This window comes from Megalops cyprinoides, chromosome 2, assembly GCF_013368585.1.
Source record: "Megalops cyprinoides isolate fMegCyp1 chromosome 2, fMegCyp1.pri, whole genome shotgun sequence".
NCBI lineage: Eukaryota > Metazoa > Chordata > Actinopteri > Elopiformes > Megalopidae > Megalops > Megalops cyprinoides.
This window is the reverse complement of record NC_050584.1, coordinates 52,590,001-52,610,940: the sequence shown is the minus strand read 5'-3', so window position 1 is coordinate 52,610,940 and position 20,940 is coordinate 52,590,001. Positions and strand designations below refer to the sequence as shown.

The window sequence follows — 20,940 nt, the reverse complement described above, 5'->3', positions numbered from 1 at the left end:
AGGACAGTATCACTAATTTACTTCATTGTGTTCTTTAGAGTTGTGAATGAAAAAAAAACATAGTGTAAGCGAATCAAAGTTGTTCACACTGTGAAATACATTAACTGGAGCGAGAACATAATAAATGATCATGGTGAAAAATAAATTGTGCATAGCTGTTTCCAGCTCTGTTGTAACTCAATTCCAAGAATTGAACCTGTTATACCATTCTTATGTATTAATATGATTTTTGCAGAAGTGACAGATAGAAGAAATTAAGATGAAGGAAGGTGTCATGTGTCTGAGGGGGAGAGATGGAGGAAAGAGGGACATTGTGTTAAGAGAGTTCAGAGAAAGGGAGGACAGGAGATAAACAGGTGGAGGAGAAACAGGTATGTTTAAGAACAGAATGGTCAAGGAGGGGATTGAGCTGTGTGTCTTTCCACACTGAAGGACCGAGCTGATAAATGAGTCATTTCCTTCCCTTGGTGTTCGCAAACAGCGCATGCTCCTCTCCATCTCTGGGGGGAACAGCTCGTATAAACATCCACGGCCGTTTTTATCCTCTCAATGTGACAAAACCATTCTTCACACGTGTTCGATATCCTGTGCTGGTCTTTGTCTGGTGCTGTCTGCTGTATTTGACCATATTTAGTATGCTCTTTTAAAGCTGGGATCCCTGTACAGGCCCCTGACTGAAAATCGATAGTGGAGAAAGAGGCAGACAGTATATGGCGTCCAGAAATCCACATGACTGACTGCAGAAAAGATCTTATCCACAGAATTGCAAGGCACACTCTTCCATGGAGAAAATGTGTTTTTGTGTGTTTTTTTTCCCTCAGAGGTAGAAAAGCCAACAAAGCCATATATGAACTCAATTCTAAATGCATAGTTGTTCTTACTGTCTCAGATTTGCATGCAGTTGGCTTTAACTCAAAATAAACTCTGAAACTCAGCTCAAAATTATACTTCATTTACTTATGGGGCCCTTCAATGGTATCAGCAATTCAGTGAATGTCAAGATTAGTTTTGGTTATGACAACTTCCAACCTAAAAAGTGCGTTTTGCTCATTTTACATAGGCAAGAGTACTGTCGAACTTTAATGTACTCCTGATGAATTCCTTGTAAAGGTTGAATTGTTAATACAAATAACACAATGTTGTTGTTTGGTGTAAGAAAGCCCTTTATTCAGAATACTTGGGAAAACTTTGGCACAGAAAATGTCTGCTTCCCAAAGCCATATGGCTCTGTTACACAATATGCATGCTTTATATAGATTACTGCCAACTGGCAGTGGTATGAGAACAGTCAATAGAGTACGTAAGGACTTGCACATGTTAACCCTATGTTTCCGGCTTGTCTGCTGTCGCAGCCTGATGGCTTGACCTTCAGTCTGACGGTGGATTCCTGGGAAAGGTTCACGCTGTACGAACTTGACCCAGGTTACATCCTGTGACCCCCAGCTAATGATCGGTGAGAGCTTTGGCGCTCCCTCCCTCTGTATGCGTGTTCAGAAACAGGGACCAAGGCAGCCATAGTGGCTAACCAGTGTGTGCACACGGACCTCTGGTCCGTCTGTCGCCCATTACTTATTACTACATGCGGCTTTGGCAGTGTGCCGGGCGATTATTGATAATGGAGGCAATTTAGCCTAGAGCCTCCACAGGGCCTGCATACCGCAAACAAATGGGAGAGAGGTCCACAATCAGCCTGCTGTCTGGGTCATCTGGACTTCACTTAGTTCCCGTGAATATGTGGTGTGCCACCCTGCATTCTTTCTCACCCAGGCTTCTGTGCTACCATTGAATTAATACATTATTGTGTTATGTATCACATTATTAGCACAATAAGGTAGTAATACATTTTAATAAAGACTGAAGTCCAGTTCATTCTCATTTGTTTGCGTCTCCTCTTTGGCCCTTACCACCATGCTGCATTTGACAATTGTGTGCAAAGAAAGGAGTGCATGGATTTAATGCTCTGAATCCCATTAGCATTTGAAAAGAATAGTGTAAAGATGCAACAGCAGAGATTGCCACATCATTATTATGAAAGAACAGTAATGTGCCTGTAACAAATGGAGTTAATAGGACCTGAGCAAGCCATTGTTGTATGTGTAGGATGTGAAGGAAAGAACACCCATAACAGAAAATGTTCTCACAATGGTGTGTAGACAGTTGTACTGCAGTAGAGGATAATTTCACAACTACCTCCACAGACTTCACTACAAGACTGAATTGGTTTGACTGAATGGATGCTTGTGTTATTGACACATTACCAAACTCTGGCAAGTTCTGTGTCCTACACATACATTAAATTAAAGTCTCTAAAAATGTAGATAATCTGTGTGTATATATGTTCAGAACAAATATCACTTATAATTATTACCTTCCGACTTGTTTTCCAGATAAAAACTACACACCAGGCAATTTTTATCTGCGTGTTTGTTCTTTGCAGATGTTTGAAAGCCACTGTAGCCCCCCCCCCCCCCCCCCCCCAGTTAATGACTTAGTTATGTAAACCTCTGTTGTAAAACTCTAGCGCAGGGAATCTTTTCCTTTTAACCCCACTGTTTGCACAGCGTTGGGGGTTCAGAGCAGCTATTTCCAGGTAAACTGTTTTCCCCTGAAAGCCTTATCAGGCCCTTAGACACCACCTTCTTCCTCAGGATGTGTGTTTTGATTGCTCTTAATCACACCGTGCCCTCTATGTTCCTTCATCCCCCCACTCCTTTACTGCTCTCTGCCTCTTCCTTCTTCTTGCCCGTTTGATGAAATAAACTCAGAAATGGCTGCTGTTCCCGCATGGATTCTGCTTCCCTTAGGAACGCCTGTGAAATGAGTGACAGGGTGGCATCCAGACAGTAGGATGTTTTTATGACTACTATGGTGTTCACCTTCCTATTGGCATTGGTTTCAAACAAGTAAAGACCAGATCTGGGCTATGCCTGTGCGAATAAATATTGCTGCAGTGCACTTTGTAACATATATAACAAACAGGCCATGCATCTGATTAGAAATAGATTATTCCCAAGCATGGTGATAACTGACAAAAAGGCAGATACAAAAAGGCACTTCTGTCATATAATGTAAATGTGAGCTCTCATTTAATCTTTATCTTCCACAGAAAAGCCATAATTTTATTGCCAGAGGACTGTATATTAATGACTATCCTGAAGTCTGTGCAGGAACACTTTACATAATAGTTACATTTTAGTTACATAATACATTGACTCGTTAGAAAGGACTGGTGCTGTGTTGCCCCAAACAGGCATGAATTCAGTATAAGCTTGAATCAGTGGTCCTGGCCTAATTAGCCTTTCCATTTTAATCTCACTGAAACAGCCATAGCTCTGGAGAGGATCAAATAATCTAACAAGCCTTATGGCATTCCATCTAAACAATTGCTGTTTTCTTTGTCCAAAATTACAAATGTGATGCTTTGGTACTTGTAAATGTGCAAGTTGATTACATACTCTTTTGCAAACTCTCAAAATGGTGTTGTCCAGGGTTTGTAATGCATTAGCAATACATATACAGTATCATCAAGTTGAGTTTGTAAACATTTTGACGACATTATTGATCGAAACAAATGCCATAGTTTATGATTAATACGAAGAGGCATCTTTGCTTCCAACCTAAACAGGTTTCTCAGCTATGGTACAAAAATGGTGAAATATATTATTATATGCCACTGTTCTTTTTTATGGGTTCAACTTTGTATAAGCATCACTAGACATCCCTGTTATCTGTCAAACCCCTTGTTCCAATGTGAAAATTAATTTTTCAGTTGTTCAGCTGCTTAAAAGCTTTGCAGACCCCGCAGAAATGACAAGCTCTGCTTATCGTCTGTGTCAGAGGGAGATAAGACATTTTGGCTGGGTGTTTCACCAAAAATATAGTCTGCTTGACCAACTGAAGCCATTCGTTTTTGTGTCACTATCATTGTCAAGGGTAAGGAGTCAAGAAGACCTTATAATTTTGTAGTGGCAATTTTGACCAAATTTTGGAGACCTGATGTATATTCATCAGGTAAGAACATGGATATAACTTCAAAAAGGAAAAACTTATTCACATCATCACATCACCTACTATCAAGAGCCATTCTTGGACACAGACCACCAGTTACTGAGGCAATGGAACTGAGATGCCTTAGTGCAATTGGTTATGGAAACCTTCTGTGACCACACACAGTCCTTGTGACTGCACTTCATCAGTGGTTCATTGTTCATTTCAACTGCAGATCACATAAATGATTAACAATTGTATAAAGTCTGTTTTGGTGTTCTGATCACATTAATATCACTTCCTGTTTATCACTGCTGACCACTGCTTTAATGGGCAACCAACAAATAGTGGGCAAGCGGTTCGTCAAACTGTTTCCCGACAGCGGCTCAATAATGATGCAAAACGTTATTTCAGGAACTGAGGACGGTCCCATAGGTATTCTCTGATAACTACTTGTGGTACACCTGCAGCTTTCTCCTACAGAGGGGTCATAAACATGGAATTTCACCCCTTAAATGGCTCCACATTATAGCAATAATGAGACAAAAAACCTATTGCCCACTCACAACAGTCAAATTTTAAATCAAGGAGTTTGTCTCCAATAGAAATTCAGTCTAGTAAGCAGTCCTTGGGCTTCATTACAGAACTGGACCCTGAGCACATACAATCAAGTTATTATGTTTTTTTTTCAACACTGATTGCAAATTTCTTTAAACATCTGACACATAAATTTCTTCCAGGTTATGAGCAGTGCAGCATTATCATAGTAATTATAATCAGAGGAAAAGCCTTGACGCACAGCAGGAAACATAAAAATAGACACCTGCGTGACTTAATGACCCTTTTAAAGACAAGACGTGTATTACGCTGTATAGAGAAGACGGCTCAAGAAAGGACACGTGCAATTTTATTCTTTTCTTTCACCAGGAACTAGCTAACTTTAATCCCAGACCCGCAGACTAAGAATGTATGCAAACAATAGCTGATAGAATTGGAATTGAAAAAGGCTCAAAAATGAAGTCCCCTTATCGCATTCTATACTCTGTAAGACTGGATAAGATAAAAAGAAAAAAAAGTCTTTGCTCTGCACTTTCTATAAATGGTATTGTGTCATTTCCTCCTCCGTGCGCTGCAGGCTCATCTCGTTTACACTCAGTCTGGTGGAGTGGCCCCGCTGCCTGGGAATGGGTGCAGTCTGTACTTTCCCTGCTGAAAACCGTGCACTGAAGGCTCATGGGGGTTGCAATCTCCAGCTCTAGCATTTTGCAATGGCTTACCGTTGCTGTACTGTGCAATGTGTCTCACACTGTACTGCTTCTTTATTTTACAAGCAGTTTTTTGTACAGTCACCCAAATGCCATCTGCCCAGTGTTACCTGCAATGCATACCAATAGGATTAAACATATTTCTAAAACACAGACAGCAAGAAAATTGAATATGTGTAATTATTCTCTAATGCATACATTATGATCCAAGGGTGTGAGTCAGTAGACGACAACTTTAATATTGTCCACTTGCACACGTTGCATGCGTGCGTTTGAAATTATGCAGCCCACAAATAGATTCATGATAGGGTCCAAGGAACCCATTAGAGAGAAATGACAGGCTTTCATGATTCTTTTCAATTCCCGAGTTCTGTATATTTATGCGACCTATTTTGAGAACAGCAACTGATGATGAATTGCCTGTGTGCCCCCTCTCGTTCCCCACTGCACGAAACCCACTCCCTCCTGTTTTGGGCTGTTGGTGAGCTGTGCGTGCGGGTGTATGTGCGTGTGTGTTCATGTGTGTGCATGTGTTCCAAAGGAGAACGAGTGTGCGGAGGCCAGCGGGCTGGATGTGAGGCCTGGGGAAGGGTACGGACCCACCCTCTGCCTGTCCAGTTTAAAAAGAGAAGACAGAGAGGGGGGGACTTTCAAGGAGCTAATGAAAAGCAATGGCAAAAGCTTACTCAAACTGCATAGCACATGCCTGGGAGCGCACCTCCTCCACAGGGGGCCACAGCAAGGAAAAGGTCACATCGGCCAATTATTTACAGATTTGGGAGTTGGGAGGCGGGTGGGGAGGTTTGGAGGCTGGGGTGATGACGAACAGGGCTGGAGGGTGCAGCGTGGTGGGGTAGGGGCTGGGGGATTAGCGGGGGCCAATGGGGTGTTTACTAGAGGAAGGAAAAAGTCAAAGTAGGAGGAGGAGGAGGGAAACTCACCTCTGCTGCCTTGGTCCCAGTTTTATTTATAGGTGTGTTCCCCATTTCAGAGTTGTTGTTGTGAGTTCTGAAGTCTCAGTGCACAGTATTAAGTAAGTCATATATATTTTACCCCTGTGACTGACCCTTGCTTCCACAATGGAAAATATGTTTAAGCTTTAAAATATTACATAATTTTTCAAAATTGGAAAAATAAAATTATTTACATTCAGGTGCACATTTCACAAGATATAATGATACAACTTTTACCATTATAATTATTTCCTTAATGACCTTCGTTTATATGCAGATATGCATATGCTTTACAGTAAATTTAAGGTGTAGATGCCCTCAAAGTACTGTACATGGTTAGACGGGCTAATGAACTGACCAAAACCCCGCCTGAACACTTTGTGTTTGGGGGAGATAAGAGTGTGACTGTTAAAAGGACCCATTTAGGTCCTGTTAATAATTGACTCCCTTTTAACAGTAATGATTACACCGTTGAGTGGTGGGAGTTCACTAGCAGTTCAACCCTGGTTCCAGGGGCTGCAGAAAAGCAAGTGGATAGGATTCTACTGGGGTACTTCAGCCGATCCAGCTCACGAGAAGACAATCATTCCGCTTCCCTGACAGTTTCAGGGGAAAAAAAAGGATTTTACTTGGAATTCCTGAGCTGAAACCACAAGACGCCTCGCATTACCACCATTGTGTTAATCTCAGTTTTATTTTCCGCGCCACTTCTCTCTGCTGTAGTCAGGCTTGGGGGAGCCAGTCACCTGACTGACACGCTGAGCAGCTGGAATACAGTCTCTCTGCAGCCCTATCAACATTTCCCTTCTTCTTCTCTTTTTTTTTTGTTGTTCTGCTCAAGTTGAGGGGAAGAAAGGGGGGGGTGCAGCGCATGCAAGCGGAGGAGCAGAGGCTGCGCAGCTGCTGCAGACGGCAGGTGAGAGGAATCCCGTCTCTGTGGACGATAACGGAAGACGGCAGCGCAGACGAGAGGTTTGTGTCAGGCGTCTGGGTCCCCTCTCTTGTGTGTGTGTGTGTGTATGCACGCGCGTTTGTCTGTGTGTGTTGGGGGGGGCGTGTGTGTGTTTGTGTGTATGGGTGTGTGCGCTTGATTGTGTGTGTGTCTGTGTGTGTGTGTGTGCGTGTCCGTTCAATTACGGCCAGCGGATAGCGATAAGAGGCTGCTGGCGGCTGCAGCTGCTGCAATGCAGGAGAGAGTGACAGGCGTTTCACGCGCTCGGAGAGGATTATGCAGCAGCTCTCCCTCCGGGGACAGGAGCCCTGCACGTTTCCCCCCCGTGCATGTTTTTTTTTTCCATCTTTGCACGGATGCGTGGAGGGTGATGCCGCTGCTCTGAGTGTCGTAAGGTGCGCATGATCGAGGGCTGAGAATGATCTTCCCGGAGTGTGCTCGCTCTGCCGTGGGATCCCGCTCTCCGCCGCGCACAGCTGTGCTGTTATTGAGTGTTGCGGGCGCCGGGAGTTGTTGCCATGCAGGCTTTCGCTGCGGGAGGATGTGGGGTGTCAGCGCGTGAATTAGAAGCGTGCGCTTGTGACAGCGCCGTTCGGCCAGGGCGGCGGGGCCGGTGTGCTTGCTGGCTTCAGGTGGGATGGGCAGTGAGCTCATGCGGAGTGACAGTGCTGTAATTGATACACATATCTGGAATGTGTGTGCCTCTCTCGTCCTGAGAGCATCGATTCCCCAGCCGTCCGCCTGTCTCCTAACATCTTCAGCTCAAAGGATCCGATTCATGTCACTGCTTGTGACAAAAAGGAAAAGTACTGAGAATACATTAAAGTGTTCTCCGGATTTCATGTGTAAGTAGTGCGCATTCATTAGCCGTGGAGGTGCTGTGTGTCTACGCTAATGCAATTTCCGCTAATAGGAAGAAATCCTGTACCTCGCCATTGCATTGGAATAGCACTAGCCAAGGGGCTCGGCTGAATAATTTATAAATGAGATGTCCCATTTCTCTAATGAAAGCCGCTGGACCACTTATTTAGCGCGTTCTCTGCCTGCTGCGTGGGATTTGCAGTGTGTAGCCTTGGAGGATGTGTTGAATTGATAAAAAGATGAAACAGCCATGGTGTGCAGCTGAGAGATGGTGAACGTGCTTGTTAAGAAACAAAGAGAAGCATGTGAAGTGTTATGCAGGCTGCGCTCCCCTGATAACACCTTGGGACGTTCCCTGGTGGTCTACAGACTGCCCCCTCTGTCTGTCTGTGTCCTTGGGACAGTGAACAGGACTGCTGTTTGGAGCAAAGCCGTCATTCCAGACGTACTGGCTGAGGGAGGACTCTTGAGCCCATTGCCAGACATGCACATGGAAGAGACATTAGTTGCAATAGTGATAATCTGGTACGAAGAATGCAAGGAATGATAGTTTGCTGGAAAGCAATAAATACCTCATACAGGGTCTTGATCTACTGTAGCCTTGAGTGCATGTCAAACAGTTGCTGCAGTGTATATGATAACCAGGAGCACTGCAAATTGAGGGAATGTTCTGAAAAAAGAGTAAAAAGAGTAACATTGATGAGGGAAACAACTCTCAATGTTCTATTATCAGAGCATCCCAGTATCCCTATTGGCTATTATAATTGCTACCAACAGGAATGGATGTATGAAAAACAGGCTACTCCAGAGTTCTAGTTTTCTCCTCGTCTGTCTCTCAGGTGGGAAGGATCTGGTTTGATGTAATTAAATGTGAAGTAAGTGGGGTATGACAGCAGAGGCGTCTCCATTCTCTGAGATACTGCAAGGCAAGTGTAGATAGCAGGCATACAGGAGAGGAGAGATTACAACCGTGCAAGCATGCTTTTGTGCAGCTGTCATTGCTTAGAAATAGTGTCTGTGGTCTGTGTCTTCCTGCTTGTAGAACCGTTTACCTTAAAGATTTTGCTGCTGTTAGCAACTTTGTTTTACAGTAGCCTGACAAATACTCAGCAGCTTCCTGATGTAGCTGCTGAATACGACCTGCAGCGGCTGCTCCTCACCCGTCTTCTCCTTCTCTCTCAGTCACAAAAACAACATGAGAAGATCCCGTTATTTCTGCTTCACTTCCGATGTGAACTCAGTTATTGCATCATTATAATTTGATTTCAGCGCGAGGGAGAAGCGCCGTGAACGCTGCCTTTCAATTAAGGGTTTCCTCTCTGCCCTCAAAACTCTTGCGGTTCATTTCATCGTGGACAGTATAAAGTAAACAACTATTTTGAAATGAATGTTGTGAATGGACTAATTTATGGTACTCAGTAGGGGGAGAATAAACGCCTCGTTTGGATTTAGAATGCCTGTCCGTCGCCGCCTCTCTGAAGTGCTAATTAGATTAAAGTGTTATGGTTGTAGATCACGTGTGCCCTTGGGAGCGCAGAACATGCGCATATCATTCTGTATGCTCCTTTTATAGCTTTGACTTTGACACGGTGCAATCAGAGCTTGATAACATTTTCTAGCATCACTGAGGTTTTTGACTTTGAGCCCACAAAAGACGGCAATAAAACTATTGAAGGAGAACACCAAGGGGGTGTTTAATCCCCTTAGTCAGTCTTGTCTATTCCTCTGCTGTCTCTCACCATCATTAATCAACCTTTCAACTCTGAGAGCAGGGATTGGATCCCCTAAACCTAATGGATTCCACCATCGATCTGTTGAAATCCAACAGCTGCAGAATTCCCTCGCTAGAGTAATGCTGCTTCACCAATAATGCCATCGATTTCACAGCTGCAAGAAAGTAAAAGGACATGCCTTTGTATTAACTTGCACTTTTTTTGCTAGCTACATTCTGAATATGGGCACAGTGTCAGCCTTGTAAAAATGTTAACAGTTCAATGCCTGTATAATACTCATAGCAAATGTGGTATTTTTCTGGTGTCACTTGATGTCATTTTGATGTATAAGGTCACCATACTACTAAGTAGAGAAATGCTGTTTTTTATTAGTTTATAGTTTATAGTAGCCATAGTCTATTTGATGTTTTGCATCATATTGGTTCATTTTTTGCATTTTTTTAAAGAGATTTTTGGATGGAATTGGAATTTGGATGGAATCTTTGGATGTTTGAGAAATGGAATTCATTTGAAGTCGGTGAAGTACAGCGCAGAAAATGATTTACAGAAACCTGGAGGGGGATCAGAGACGCAGAGGTTCTTGGTTGAAGCATGAAAACGAAAACAGAAGAATAAATGCAGTGTAAAGAGGCCTGAGGCCTGAACCCGTGGTCACCTGTCTAATACTGGGTGATATTTGTCCAGAAATGAGGACCAGGGTTTCACCCCTTGTGGTGGCCTCCTTCAGCCAGCTTTTTGTTTGAGGGAGTCATTATCGGGGTGGATGTTGTTCTCATGTCTCTTCCTGTGGTGCCAGTCATGCCCTGGCTCAGAGGTGTTTGCATAGTAGGCTGGGCTCCTTTGTCCATGCTTATGCTGAAAAAGCATGTTAAATGGTTTCCTATCTTTTGGCAGGCTTCCTCTTGCGATAACTTTGTTCCTTATGTAAAGTTTATATTAAATGTATTCTTTTGCTTGATGGCCTTCAAACATAGGTTAATCGTTTCATCCAGTTTATGTATGCAATTTTTTAGTTTTTGGTCTTACGCTTTTTTACACAGATACTGATGGCAGCAGCATCATGGCTGGGGGAAAATATTTGTGACCAAAAGAATGCAGGTTTTTTATTGTGGGTGAGGCACTGCCCAGAGAAATGTTATTGACTGATTGCTTCTGTATAAATGGATAATAGGTCAAATATTAGCAATGCAAGTTGCACTGAATAAAAGAGCATTTGCTAAGAAAGCAAATTGTAATATAAAGTCAGCCACTGAACATTAGAGGTAATCGTGGTTCATCATGTCAAAACAGACAATCTACCAAGAAACTATGAATGAATGAATCTACACATATTGAATTATTTTGCCAAGCACCTTCAACACAGATAACAAAAAGAAAAACATTTTTTCCATGTCACACAAGCAAACAAAAAAATATTTTCACAATGGGGATGAACATGAAAAATAGAAATGCACAGTTCATTTCCTCAGACAAATTCCAGATGTTCAAGCTCTCTCTGGCACTCTGTTTTCCCCTCCCCCCATTTAAGAAAAGAAGATTCTAATTAAATAGGCTTCTGCCTGTTCCAGCTGGGTAGCTGGCTGAATATCCATCTATATGATAGTCAGCAATTAACAGTCGCACTTTAGTGCTGGTGAGTGGGTCGGTGAAGCCTCGAGGAGAGTAAAATATTCACTTTAAAATAAGTGTTTCCTGGCAGCCAAGCTCTCAGCCCCCTGCTGTGCTTTTGAGAGAGACAATAACAAGCTACAGCTTCGTTTGGGAAACTGTCAGATATGAGCTGCAGTTGTCTGTCTAACTCTGTTGACTCTCTGAGGACAGATTGGAGAACCAAAATGAAGTGACCCCCTTACGTATACACGCTATTCTTTTTGAGTGCTGGACTCACAACCTTTCTTGGCTAATATTTACTTTCTTTTGGCACATAGGTATGAGTGAGTTGTGATGAAGGACGAAGATCTCAACACATTATCGTAGATTCAGAGACACTGTGGAGGGTTCAAATGTTATGTGAGTCACGAGTCGTTACGCTCTGCTGTATAGCTTTCATCTGTGTCTGTGCGTTTGTTCCGAAGCAGCTTGGAAGTCATGCGCAATTAAAGCACGTGCCTCCCTCTCTCTCTCTCTGTTTCTGGAAGTTTCACTCGTGATTCCACATCCAGGACTTAACGTGTGTCCTCAAAAGAGTCGAAATGCATCACTTCACAAGCAGAGAGATGGCTTCCATGTGCTGCTTCCGTGTGAAGTTCTTAGGCCAGCAGTGTGGCTTCAGGGGGTTTGAAGCTCGCTGTGTTTCAAAGAGTTTTGTTTTCACCCCCCTGGCGGTGTTCCGGACATGCTGTCCACACCACTGAAGGCCCTGAGAGCTTTAAGAAACTCAACATGTCTCTTTAACCTGCCCTCCTGCTGTGGTCACTCTACCCCCGTTTATCAGCTCACGCAGAGCTTATTTACTGTGCTCTGGGACAAATGGCTAATTGAGTGAATGCTTCGACATGGGCCATAAGGGGCCGGTTTTACAGTGGCGTGTGGATTATGGCCCCCTCTACCACCCCTGTTCGAAAGGCTGTGCGTCTCTCAGGCGGGCTTGATGTGTGTGTGTTTGGTTGCTAAGCCGTTCGGGCTCAAGAGCGATAACATTAGGTCAGGACTTCAAAGCGATTCCTCAGCGCTACAACGCCGACTGCTCCTCCAGCCAAGTCCTCCCCGTAACGAGTAACATCTGCTGTGAGCCGCGCCACAGTCCTCCTGCCTTCCCCGCAGCGCTCGTCCTCAGCATTCTGCTGCACTGAGACAATGGAGTCTGGGACTGCGGATTGAGTTACAGGATAATATTTTCCGAAAAGCCTGTGCTGTCTGAAAAGGCCCGGAGGTGTATTCCCATGTTCCTCAACAAAGCTAGTGCAGGACTGCATCTCCATAATGGCAATCCCACCCACCCTCACCCCGCCTAAGCAGTTTGGTTTAGTTTTACATTGCAGAAATACCTTAGCACCATGGTAAGAGCCAGGAGAGGGCATATAAGGCTGGTACGCTATATGGAGCTGAATGTGGTCAGCCTTCTGAATACTTTGTGCACTTATAAACAAGGCACTGCCCACATTGATGCCCACTGTTGGTTATTGTGAGATAGCTGATCCTGGGTTAAAAAATGGGCAATGTTTTTTCCACTTCTTTATTATTGCAAGGCGTTCTAGAAGTGTAAGAAATGGAAATAGTATAAAAATGTATTTTTTTAAGTATGGCGCTGGTAGGTGCATAGTGAAATCAAAGTCTCATTTGAGAGTGCTTGCAATTTGTCATACTGCAATTAAATGTAGCTTCAGAGTGAGTCAGAGTTTCCCCTGCAGCAGTAATTTGCATGGAAAAAAGACTTGAATAAAACTGGTACTTGCTAAATAAAATTTTCAAATTTGATTCAAAAGCTCAAAGGACTAAATGAATGAGAAATATAGCCATAGAGCAAAAGTCAGTTATTGCTATGTATTTGTAATGGATATTTCATTAAAATGGTCACCTTAACTGCTGGAACTACAGTTCAGGAGGGACTGAAATTGCAGGCTTGTTTTCCATTCCTCTTGCCCAGTACGGACCCTCATAAACTGAAGGCCTGGGTTCCTTGGCAACTCCACCTGGACTAAATGAAATAAAATGGAACATATTCCTACATGGATGTTACTGTAGCTCATTCGTTATTGTGATTCCTTTAAGATCATGCCTGACTGCCTTTATTCTTCTGAGGATGGATTTTTAAAATATTTTCACAAAGAGAGTAGGATATGTCTGAAGTACTAAGATATGAAACAATGTAATGCGGTATAACATGGTAAAAGCAAGATTACACATCAAAGCTGAAGACTTCAGAGGAAAATTGCAGTTGCTGGCCCAGTTTGTATGGTATTGTCAGAATAATTCTGAATAACACATATTCATGACATAAGATGTTTACTGTTGAATATTCATGTAAGTAAATATTTTTCAATTTGTATACCATTTATACAGTTTAAGTCATTTTGTGCATAATAAAATATTCAATGTAATTGATTTCTAAATGATCATTCAATTCATTTTCAGGTTGCAAATACTGACCACAACAGATTAAATCCATGACACTGAAAAGCTCAAATGATGGACAAGAAAAATGGTAAGAATTTTCATTTCATTGCGCACAATAAAAAATCATTTTATTGCATACAATAATTGTCAATCATTAAATCATCATTAATACCATGTGTTAATTTGTGTGCCCATATGGATTTCTGAAACGGTTAATATCTTAGTTGGATAAAAACCCAAACAAGAGTTAACCATCCAAAATGTCCTTTAAATGCAAATTCATATTGATATATGTTTCTGTATTGATACATACATCAGGATATTTGAAAGCAAAATTTGACTTCTGTGTTTCAGCAAATGGCATTACCTCAAAAGCCACTGAGAGTGGAGGTCAGGTCAGGAAGCAGCTGCCATACTCTGTGGAGACTCCCTATGGATTCCACCTGGACCTGGACTTTCTTAAATATGTTGATGACATCGAGAAGGGTAACACCATCAAGAGGGTTCACATCCAGCGGAGAAACAGGGGCCCTAAATTCAGCACACTGCCTCGTAACTTCAGCCTCCCTGGCCATGCCGCCAGGGCCCCCCCCAAGGACAGCTGGGCATCCACATGTACCCTTGGCCCCAGACCCAAGTCACGTGTCATGGAGGTCCAGCAGATCTTTGAGATTCGTGCCTGTGACAGTGGGTCTTCCGGTTACCCCAGGGCGCCTGGGGTTGGCTACAAACCCCCAAAAGCTGGGGAAGATGCTGGCATCAGGGCTTTTGATGAGCAGCCTCTGGGCCTTCACGTCAGGCCGCACCTGCTGAGAGCATCCAGCATGCCAGTCACAGTAATGCAGAGAAAGAGCTCTGATTCTGCGGAGGATCAAGGGGCCCAAGCCGCTGGGGACGCCTGCAAGGAGAATGGAGCCTCTGAAAATGTCTTCTGCTCCTCAGATGTGGACAGGAGGTGCAGCACCCCTCAGGATCAGGTGCGGCTGCACCAGCAGTTTGTCATGGCTCTGCAGAGAATCCGCGAGCTGGAGGACCAGGTTCGAACTATCCCAGAGCTGCAAGCCCAGATCTGCACACTGCAAGAGGAGAAAGAGCAGCTCCTTCTAAAGCTTACTTCCCAGCCTCCCCCCATCACGCAAGATGGTGTGCAGCCTGCAGAGGTATCCACGACTGGAAATGCAAGTACAGATCAGCAACTGGTGCCTTCACCCGTTCATGAGACTGACCAACAGAGTATCACACAGCAGCAGGAAACAGAAGAGCAAGAAGAAACAGGCAAAGTCACAGAACAGCAATTAGTGGCACAAGAGGAAGGGGCAGAGAGTTCTGTAGCACAGGAACCAATGGAGCACGAACCAAGAGAGAGTCCACCTGCACAGGAATCAATAGAACAAGAACAAGAAGAAACAACTTCAGCACAGGAAACAGTGAAGCAGGAGGAAGCAGAAGAGAGTCTGTCAACACAGGAAACAGTGAAGCAGGAAGAAGCAGAAGAGAGTCCGTCAACACAGGAAACAGTGAAGAAAGAGGAAGTAGAAGAGAGTCCTTCAGCACAGGAAACAGTGAAGAAAGAGGAAGTAGAAGAGAGTCCGTCAACACAGGAAACAGTGAAGAAAGAGGAAGTAGAAGAGAGTCCTTCAGCACAGGAAACAGTGAAGAAAGAGGAAGTAGAAGAGAGTCCTTCAGCACAGGAAACAGTGAAGAAAGAGGAAGTAGAAGAGAGTCCTTCAGCACAGGAAATAGTGAAGAAAGAGGAAGTAGAAGAGAGTCCTTCAGCACAGGAAACAGTGAAGAAAGAGGAAGTAGAAGAGAGTCCTTCAGCACAGGAAACAGGGAAGCAAGAGGAGGTAGAAGAGAGTCCTTCCGTACAGGAAACAGTGAAGAAAGAGGAAGAAGAAGAGAGTCCTTCAGCACAGGAAACAGTGAAGAAAGTGGAAGTAGAAGAGAGTTCTTCAGCACAGGAAACAGGGAAGCAAGAGGAGGTAGAAGAGAGTCCTTCAGCACAGGAAACAGTGAAGCAAGAGGAGGTAGAAGAGAGTCCTTCAGCACAGGAGTGTGTAGAACAAGAAGCAACAGGCAGTTCTACAGCACGGGAATCTGTGGAACAAGAAACAGAAGCAGAAACTCCTTCGGCACAGGAGTTAGTAAAACAAGAGGCAGAAGCAGCGGATCCTTCCGTAGAGGAATCAGTGACGCAAAATGATGCAGCAGAAAGTTCAGCACTGGAAACAGTGAAACAAGATGAAGAAGCTGAAAGTTCAGAAAAGGAATCATTAAAGGAAGTGAAGCAAGATGAAGTAACAGAGGGTGTTTCAGCACAGGGATCAGCAAAGGAAGATGAAGCAGCAGAGGGCCCTTCAGCACAGGAACCAGCAGAACAAGAAGCAGCAGAAAAGCCTACAGCAGAATTGCAAGAGGAAGCAGCAGAGTGTTCCCTGCAACAGGCATCAACCCAAAAAGAAGATGCAGCAACGAGTGATTCAGTTCAGGAGGTAAATGTGAAGCCCTCATCCCAGCAGATGAGCAGTCCCTCAGAGAACCTCACTGTCAAAGCACTGCAGGAAAAGCTCATGGCTCTCGAGCAGAAGTTCAGTGAAACCAGCAAAGAGCTGGACAAGACTAATGCTCTACTGCAGGAGCAAATGGAGGAGAATAAGTTGAAGGATGAGAGAATAAAGCAGCTAACAGAAGAAGCAGTGGTCAGTGGAAAGGCAGGTGAAGAACAGGTAGGCCAGGAACTTGGTGATTTAGGAGACAAAAAGCAATACTCTAATCCTACACCACCCTGTCATGTGTCTATGAGCGCAGAGACATATTCAGAAACTAAAACTCTCTCCCACATAGAAGTAGTTTCTACTCATCAGGAAGTGCTAATGGCTGATTCAGTGCACATAATTGGCAACCCACAGAAATGTTTTACCAGTTCAAGTACTCAGACTGACCTCATAGAATATCAGGAGGTGTCAGTTGGTATGGTTGAGAAATACACGGAAGCTGAATTTGCTACGGGTGTCCAAGCTGAGGAGAGTGCTCCTCAGGAAGCACCCTGCAGCGATGACCAGGAGGGAACAGCAGAGGAATCAGAAGCATCAGTGCAACCCGAGAGCTCACAGGGTGCCACTTCAGACAGCGTGGAGGAGGCAGGCTCTTCAGAGGAGCTCGGGCAGCCCTCTCAGAAAGACCCAGAGCAAGAGCCTCATCCGTCTGGGTCAAGCGAGCCCATGGCCTCACACGCAGCCATCGGTCAGTATGTGACGAAAATCCAGGGCCTCCTGAATGAACAGTGGTCCTCTCTGGGAAGCGGGCACCCGGAGGTCACCAGCACGCTGAAGCAGCCGGCCTCCAAGTTCAGCTCCATCCAGTCTCAGCTGGTCAGCTCTCTCAATGTTCTATCCTCCTTCTACTCGTCGCCGGGGCAGAAAGGAGGGGCCACTCGACAAACAGGTACGTCCGACTGCATCGTGACATCATCACTCAGGACCAGAAGAAAAGATCTTTTTCGGCACATCCAGAGAAGTTATTTTTTATTATATTAACCTGCCAATTATGTCAGAGTCCATGAAGTTTAAATGACAGGTCATATAGATATTGTTGTGAGCTTTGCTGAGATATTGTTGTGCATTCTGTTGAGTTTTAAAAGCCAGGTGGCCCTGAGTTTGAAAGGTCCATTGATTATGATCACAAGATTAGTAACATATGTTAGAGGCAGGAATGAATGACATTGTTGGACGGTTCCCAAGTCCAGATCAAGTATACTTTTTTTCTCAGCTGTGTTTTGGCTCAGTAGTACCTCTTTTTCTCTGCTGTACAAAAAGCATGTTTGAATTTCATCGGGATAAAATACACTGTTTTGCCTGTGGGACACTGAAATACAACTGTGCTGTATTCCGACATTATTTTGGAAGTGGTATAACAGTTTAGACAGTTTGGGTCAAATTGCAGTTCTTAGAAAGTACTTCTTATTGGAGAGATGGAAGATTTACTTTACTGTGGATGGAGCTGTGGAGCTTTGAGTGCCTCTACTCAGTCTCCTCACTTCAACCCCTTCAGTGGGCAGTACAGTCATTTCAGTTGTGAAAAAATCGTCATCGTAATAAACATTAGAATAGAAATAATAAACAATACAATTTCATGAATAGCAATAACTGTTCTGTGTCTTTTTTTTTAAACAGAATTTATAATTCCTCCTGGAATGTACAGAGTCAGCCCCTGAGAGCTTTACCAAAAGCCAGCAGAAGGGCTTTTATTTCCAACAATTTGATGAGCGCAGTTCTGCTATAATTACAACCATCGACTCCAACATCTCCGGCAGGCTGCTCTGCTCTCCAATAAACACCAGACGTGTTTGTCTGAACAAGATGAAACTGCTTTAACCATATTCACTGGAATAAATTATACAAGACAAACAAAACAAAAACATTGTAGCTGCAAACATTGTCATTCATGCTGCCTTTTTAAAGAGGAACAAATACGGGCTGTCCGTTACAATTACAGCACTTAATTTGAGAGCGTTCCACAATTAGAAATCCGCGCCTAATTTACTCTATTGATTGTTATAACGGTCGCTTGCTTTCTTAATTGTGTTTGCTTTCAGATCATTTTGCCCTCCCTGTTTAGAGCATGCAGGGTACTGACCAGTTTGGGCATTAACTGGCAGAACACATACGCTACATAAATTCGCTGTCATCTCCTCTCCCCTCAGGTCTCAAATCCATAATGAAGAAAAACGACTGTGCAGAGAAAGCAGGAAATGGGGGAGCCAAGAAGAACCTCAAGTTTGTCGGCGTGAACGGGGGGTAAAATCTTGTTTCGTCTGCGTTTTTTCACATCCACCTGGAGCCTGTAACCTGAGGGAGATGTAGGTCTGTAGACACATGAGCCTGCGTGTTTTGTCAGAGCGTGAGGGTCATTGATTCCCTGTGTTTGAGCATCCATCTCTCACCGCGGGTCTGAGGGAGACAAAAGGCCTGCTCGCAGCGCACGGCCGGACGTTTATGTGAGCTGAGCTAAACACGGAAACGGCGCTCACAACAAAAGGACTCTCCTTGCTTGTGCTTGGCTTGTGAGCTGCATCTGCCCACCCCTCAACACCATAACAATTGCCAAACAGAGGGACCCCGCCAACAGTCCAGCCCTCTTTTCAGAAATAACAGAACATCAAATTAAATGTTCTGTTTGGGAAGGACTTGGCCATCGTAGTGTTTGCTTTTAACAGGAGCCTCCCATGTCTGTAGAAGTAATCACGTTTCCTAGAGAGTCTGCAGGGGGCTCCATGTGTGCTGGCCTGAGGGTGTGATGCTGGCCTCTGGAGTGGGGGGAGGGAGGTGTTTGCTGTATGTAATCTTCTGTCGCATTCGAAAATGTATTTGATGCATGGCTGGGAGGCCTATGTATTCTGTACCCTCAGGAATCACACACACGCACACTTGCACACTCACGTGCACACAAGCACGCACACAGGCACGCATGCACACAGGCACCATCTTACACAAATGCGATGGGACTCTGGGGTTGGGGAAGTGTCACATAAAACAAAGGAAGTACAGCACAACTGCCAAATCTTGCTTTGGCTTTGAGAGCAAGTTTATTGCTTTTTATATAATTAAAGGACATTCCTCACACTGGCTTTCAGTGTTCACTTTTAACTCTAAACTCCCAAGGAAAAACTGTGATACCTCGGGCTATGACTGTCGCTCTGTTGTGTAGAAAATGGCATACTGTAGCAATCTGAGCTGTGCCTTGGAGCTCATGAAAAAGAGCTCTTACAGTGTACACACCAATGCAGCACAGTCGTTTTATTCATGTCCTTGGTTAGCTTATTGCAAACTGCAAACTAGCAGTGTTTTATTTTCAGACCTGTCCAATGTTTTCTTGTGTTTCAGTCCCAGAGCCAGATTACGCTTGATCTCCATTAGGTGGTCAAAAGCTGTTTTTCTTGCTTCTTCTCAAATACTCTTCAACTGCCTCCCTTGTTCTTTGCAACAGGCGGCTAATACACCCTGAAATGTATGGTCAGGTGACCGTTTTCCATGCTGCCTCTGTTTACTCGCGTCCCTGTGGGATCTGCGGAGTCGGACCGCCTCTGTGCCTATAGCGTTTCATAAACATCCATGAAGAGCAGCATTCTGTGGAACGCGTACCTGATAGCAGCCAACAGGAGTCCCTCACTGTGCTTCCTCCACGCTTCGTCCCATAAGGCTCAGCTTTCACCGTTTGTTTGTGTGTCCAGATACGAGACGACGTCCAGCGAGGAGTCCAGCGGGGAGGACAATGCCGAGGAGAACAGTTCGGAGCCCGAGGAGAAGGAGCAGAAGGAGGAGAAGGACGACAAGGAGGAGGGAGCCAGCACCGCTGTAGAGGAGCCAGCGGCTGAGGGGGCTGCGGCAGCGGGGCCCGAGGGTGACGGTGACCAAACAGCCCAAGACACCAGCGCTGGTCTCCTGGAGGAGCAGCCAGGCAGGTGAGACGGGGGGTGAGAAGGGGGAGGGGGGAGGGGGGAGGGGGGGGCTGTAGGCCTCATGATTTACCTGCGGTTACGGTGCTGCACAACCAAGTGTGAAGAGCACATTTGATCTCAACATGCTCAAAGAGAACATTATGGATGCCTTGGAGGCTGTCCCCAGCCTGGAGTGAGTGATATGGGACGGGCACAATCCTCGTCTTTGTTCATAGCAGTCGCCGCCTGAAAGCCAATATGAATCAGGTGTTGACTGACATTTTAATATATCAAGAGATGAGTCACCTCGATGTCTGGTCCGAGGCGAGACTTCTATGGATGTCAGTCAAACCATCTAAGGGAATGCATAACGCTCACAATGTTGGAGTACAAAGATACCGCTGCTGCAGCAGCAGCAGAGGCACTGTGGAACTACTGTGTGTTGGCCGGGACAGCGAAGGGGAAAAATCTGGAAACGGATGCACCATGATTATAGTTTACCATATATAGGTAGCCATTGTCAGTCCAGGAAACTGAAAGCTGCAATTTTGTTTGTATTTTTGAAATGGTTTATGTGCTCGTAGACTCAGCAACATGATGGACAAATACGTGTTTCCGATGCAGCAGAGTGTAAGATTATTGTGTTTACTCTCAGGGAAACCATACCTGAGGACTTCATGGCAGCATGTCATTACAT

At 44.5% G+C, this 20,940-nt stretch overlaps 1 protein-coding gene across 1 annotated transcript in view; it reads left to right on the top strand.

Moving 5' to 3' along the window:
• Nucleotides 1-20,940, top strand: part of kank4 (KN motif and ankyrin repeat domains 4) — a 37,624-nt gene that overhangs the window by 11,975 nt on the left and 4,709 nt on the right. The window contains exons 3-7 of the mRNA XM_036519783.1: nt 13,826-13,895; nt 14,162-17,251; nt 18,510-18,603; nt 20,037-20,267; nt 20,899-20,940. The exon at nt 20,899-20,940 is cut by the window's right edge and continues 43 nt beyond it. Of these exons, the coding sequence (XP_036375676.1) occupies nt 13,877-13,895; nt 14,162-17,251; nt 18,510-18,603; nt 20,037-20,267; nt 20,899-20,940 (3,476 nt within the window). The 5' untranslated portion in view covers nt 13,826-13,876. The remainder of the gene's footprint in view (nt 1-13,825; nt 13,896-14,161; nt 17,252-18,509; nt 18,604-20,036; nt 20,268-20,898) is intronic.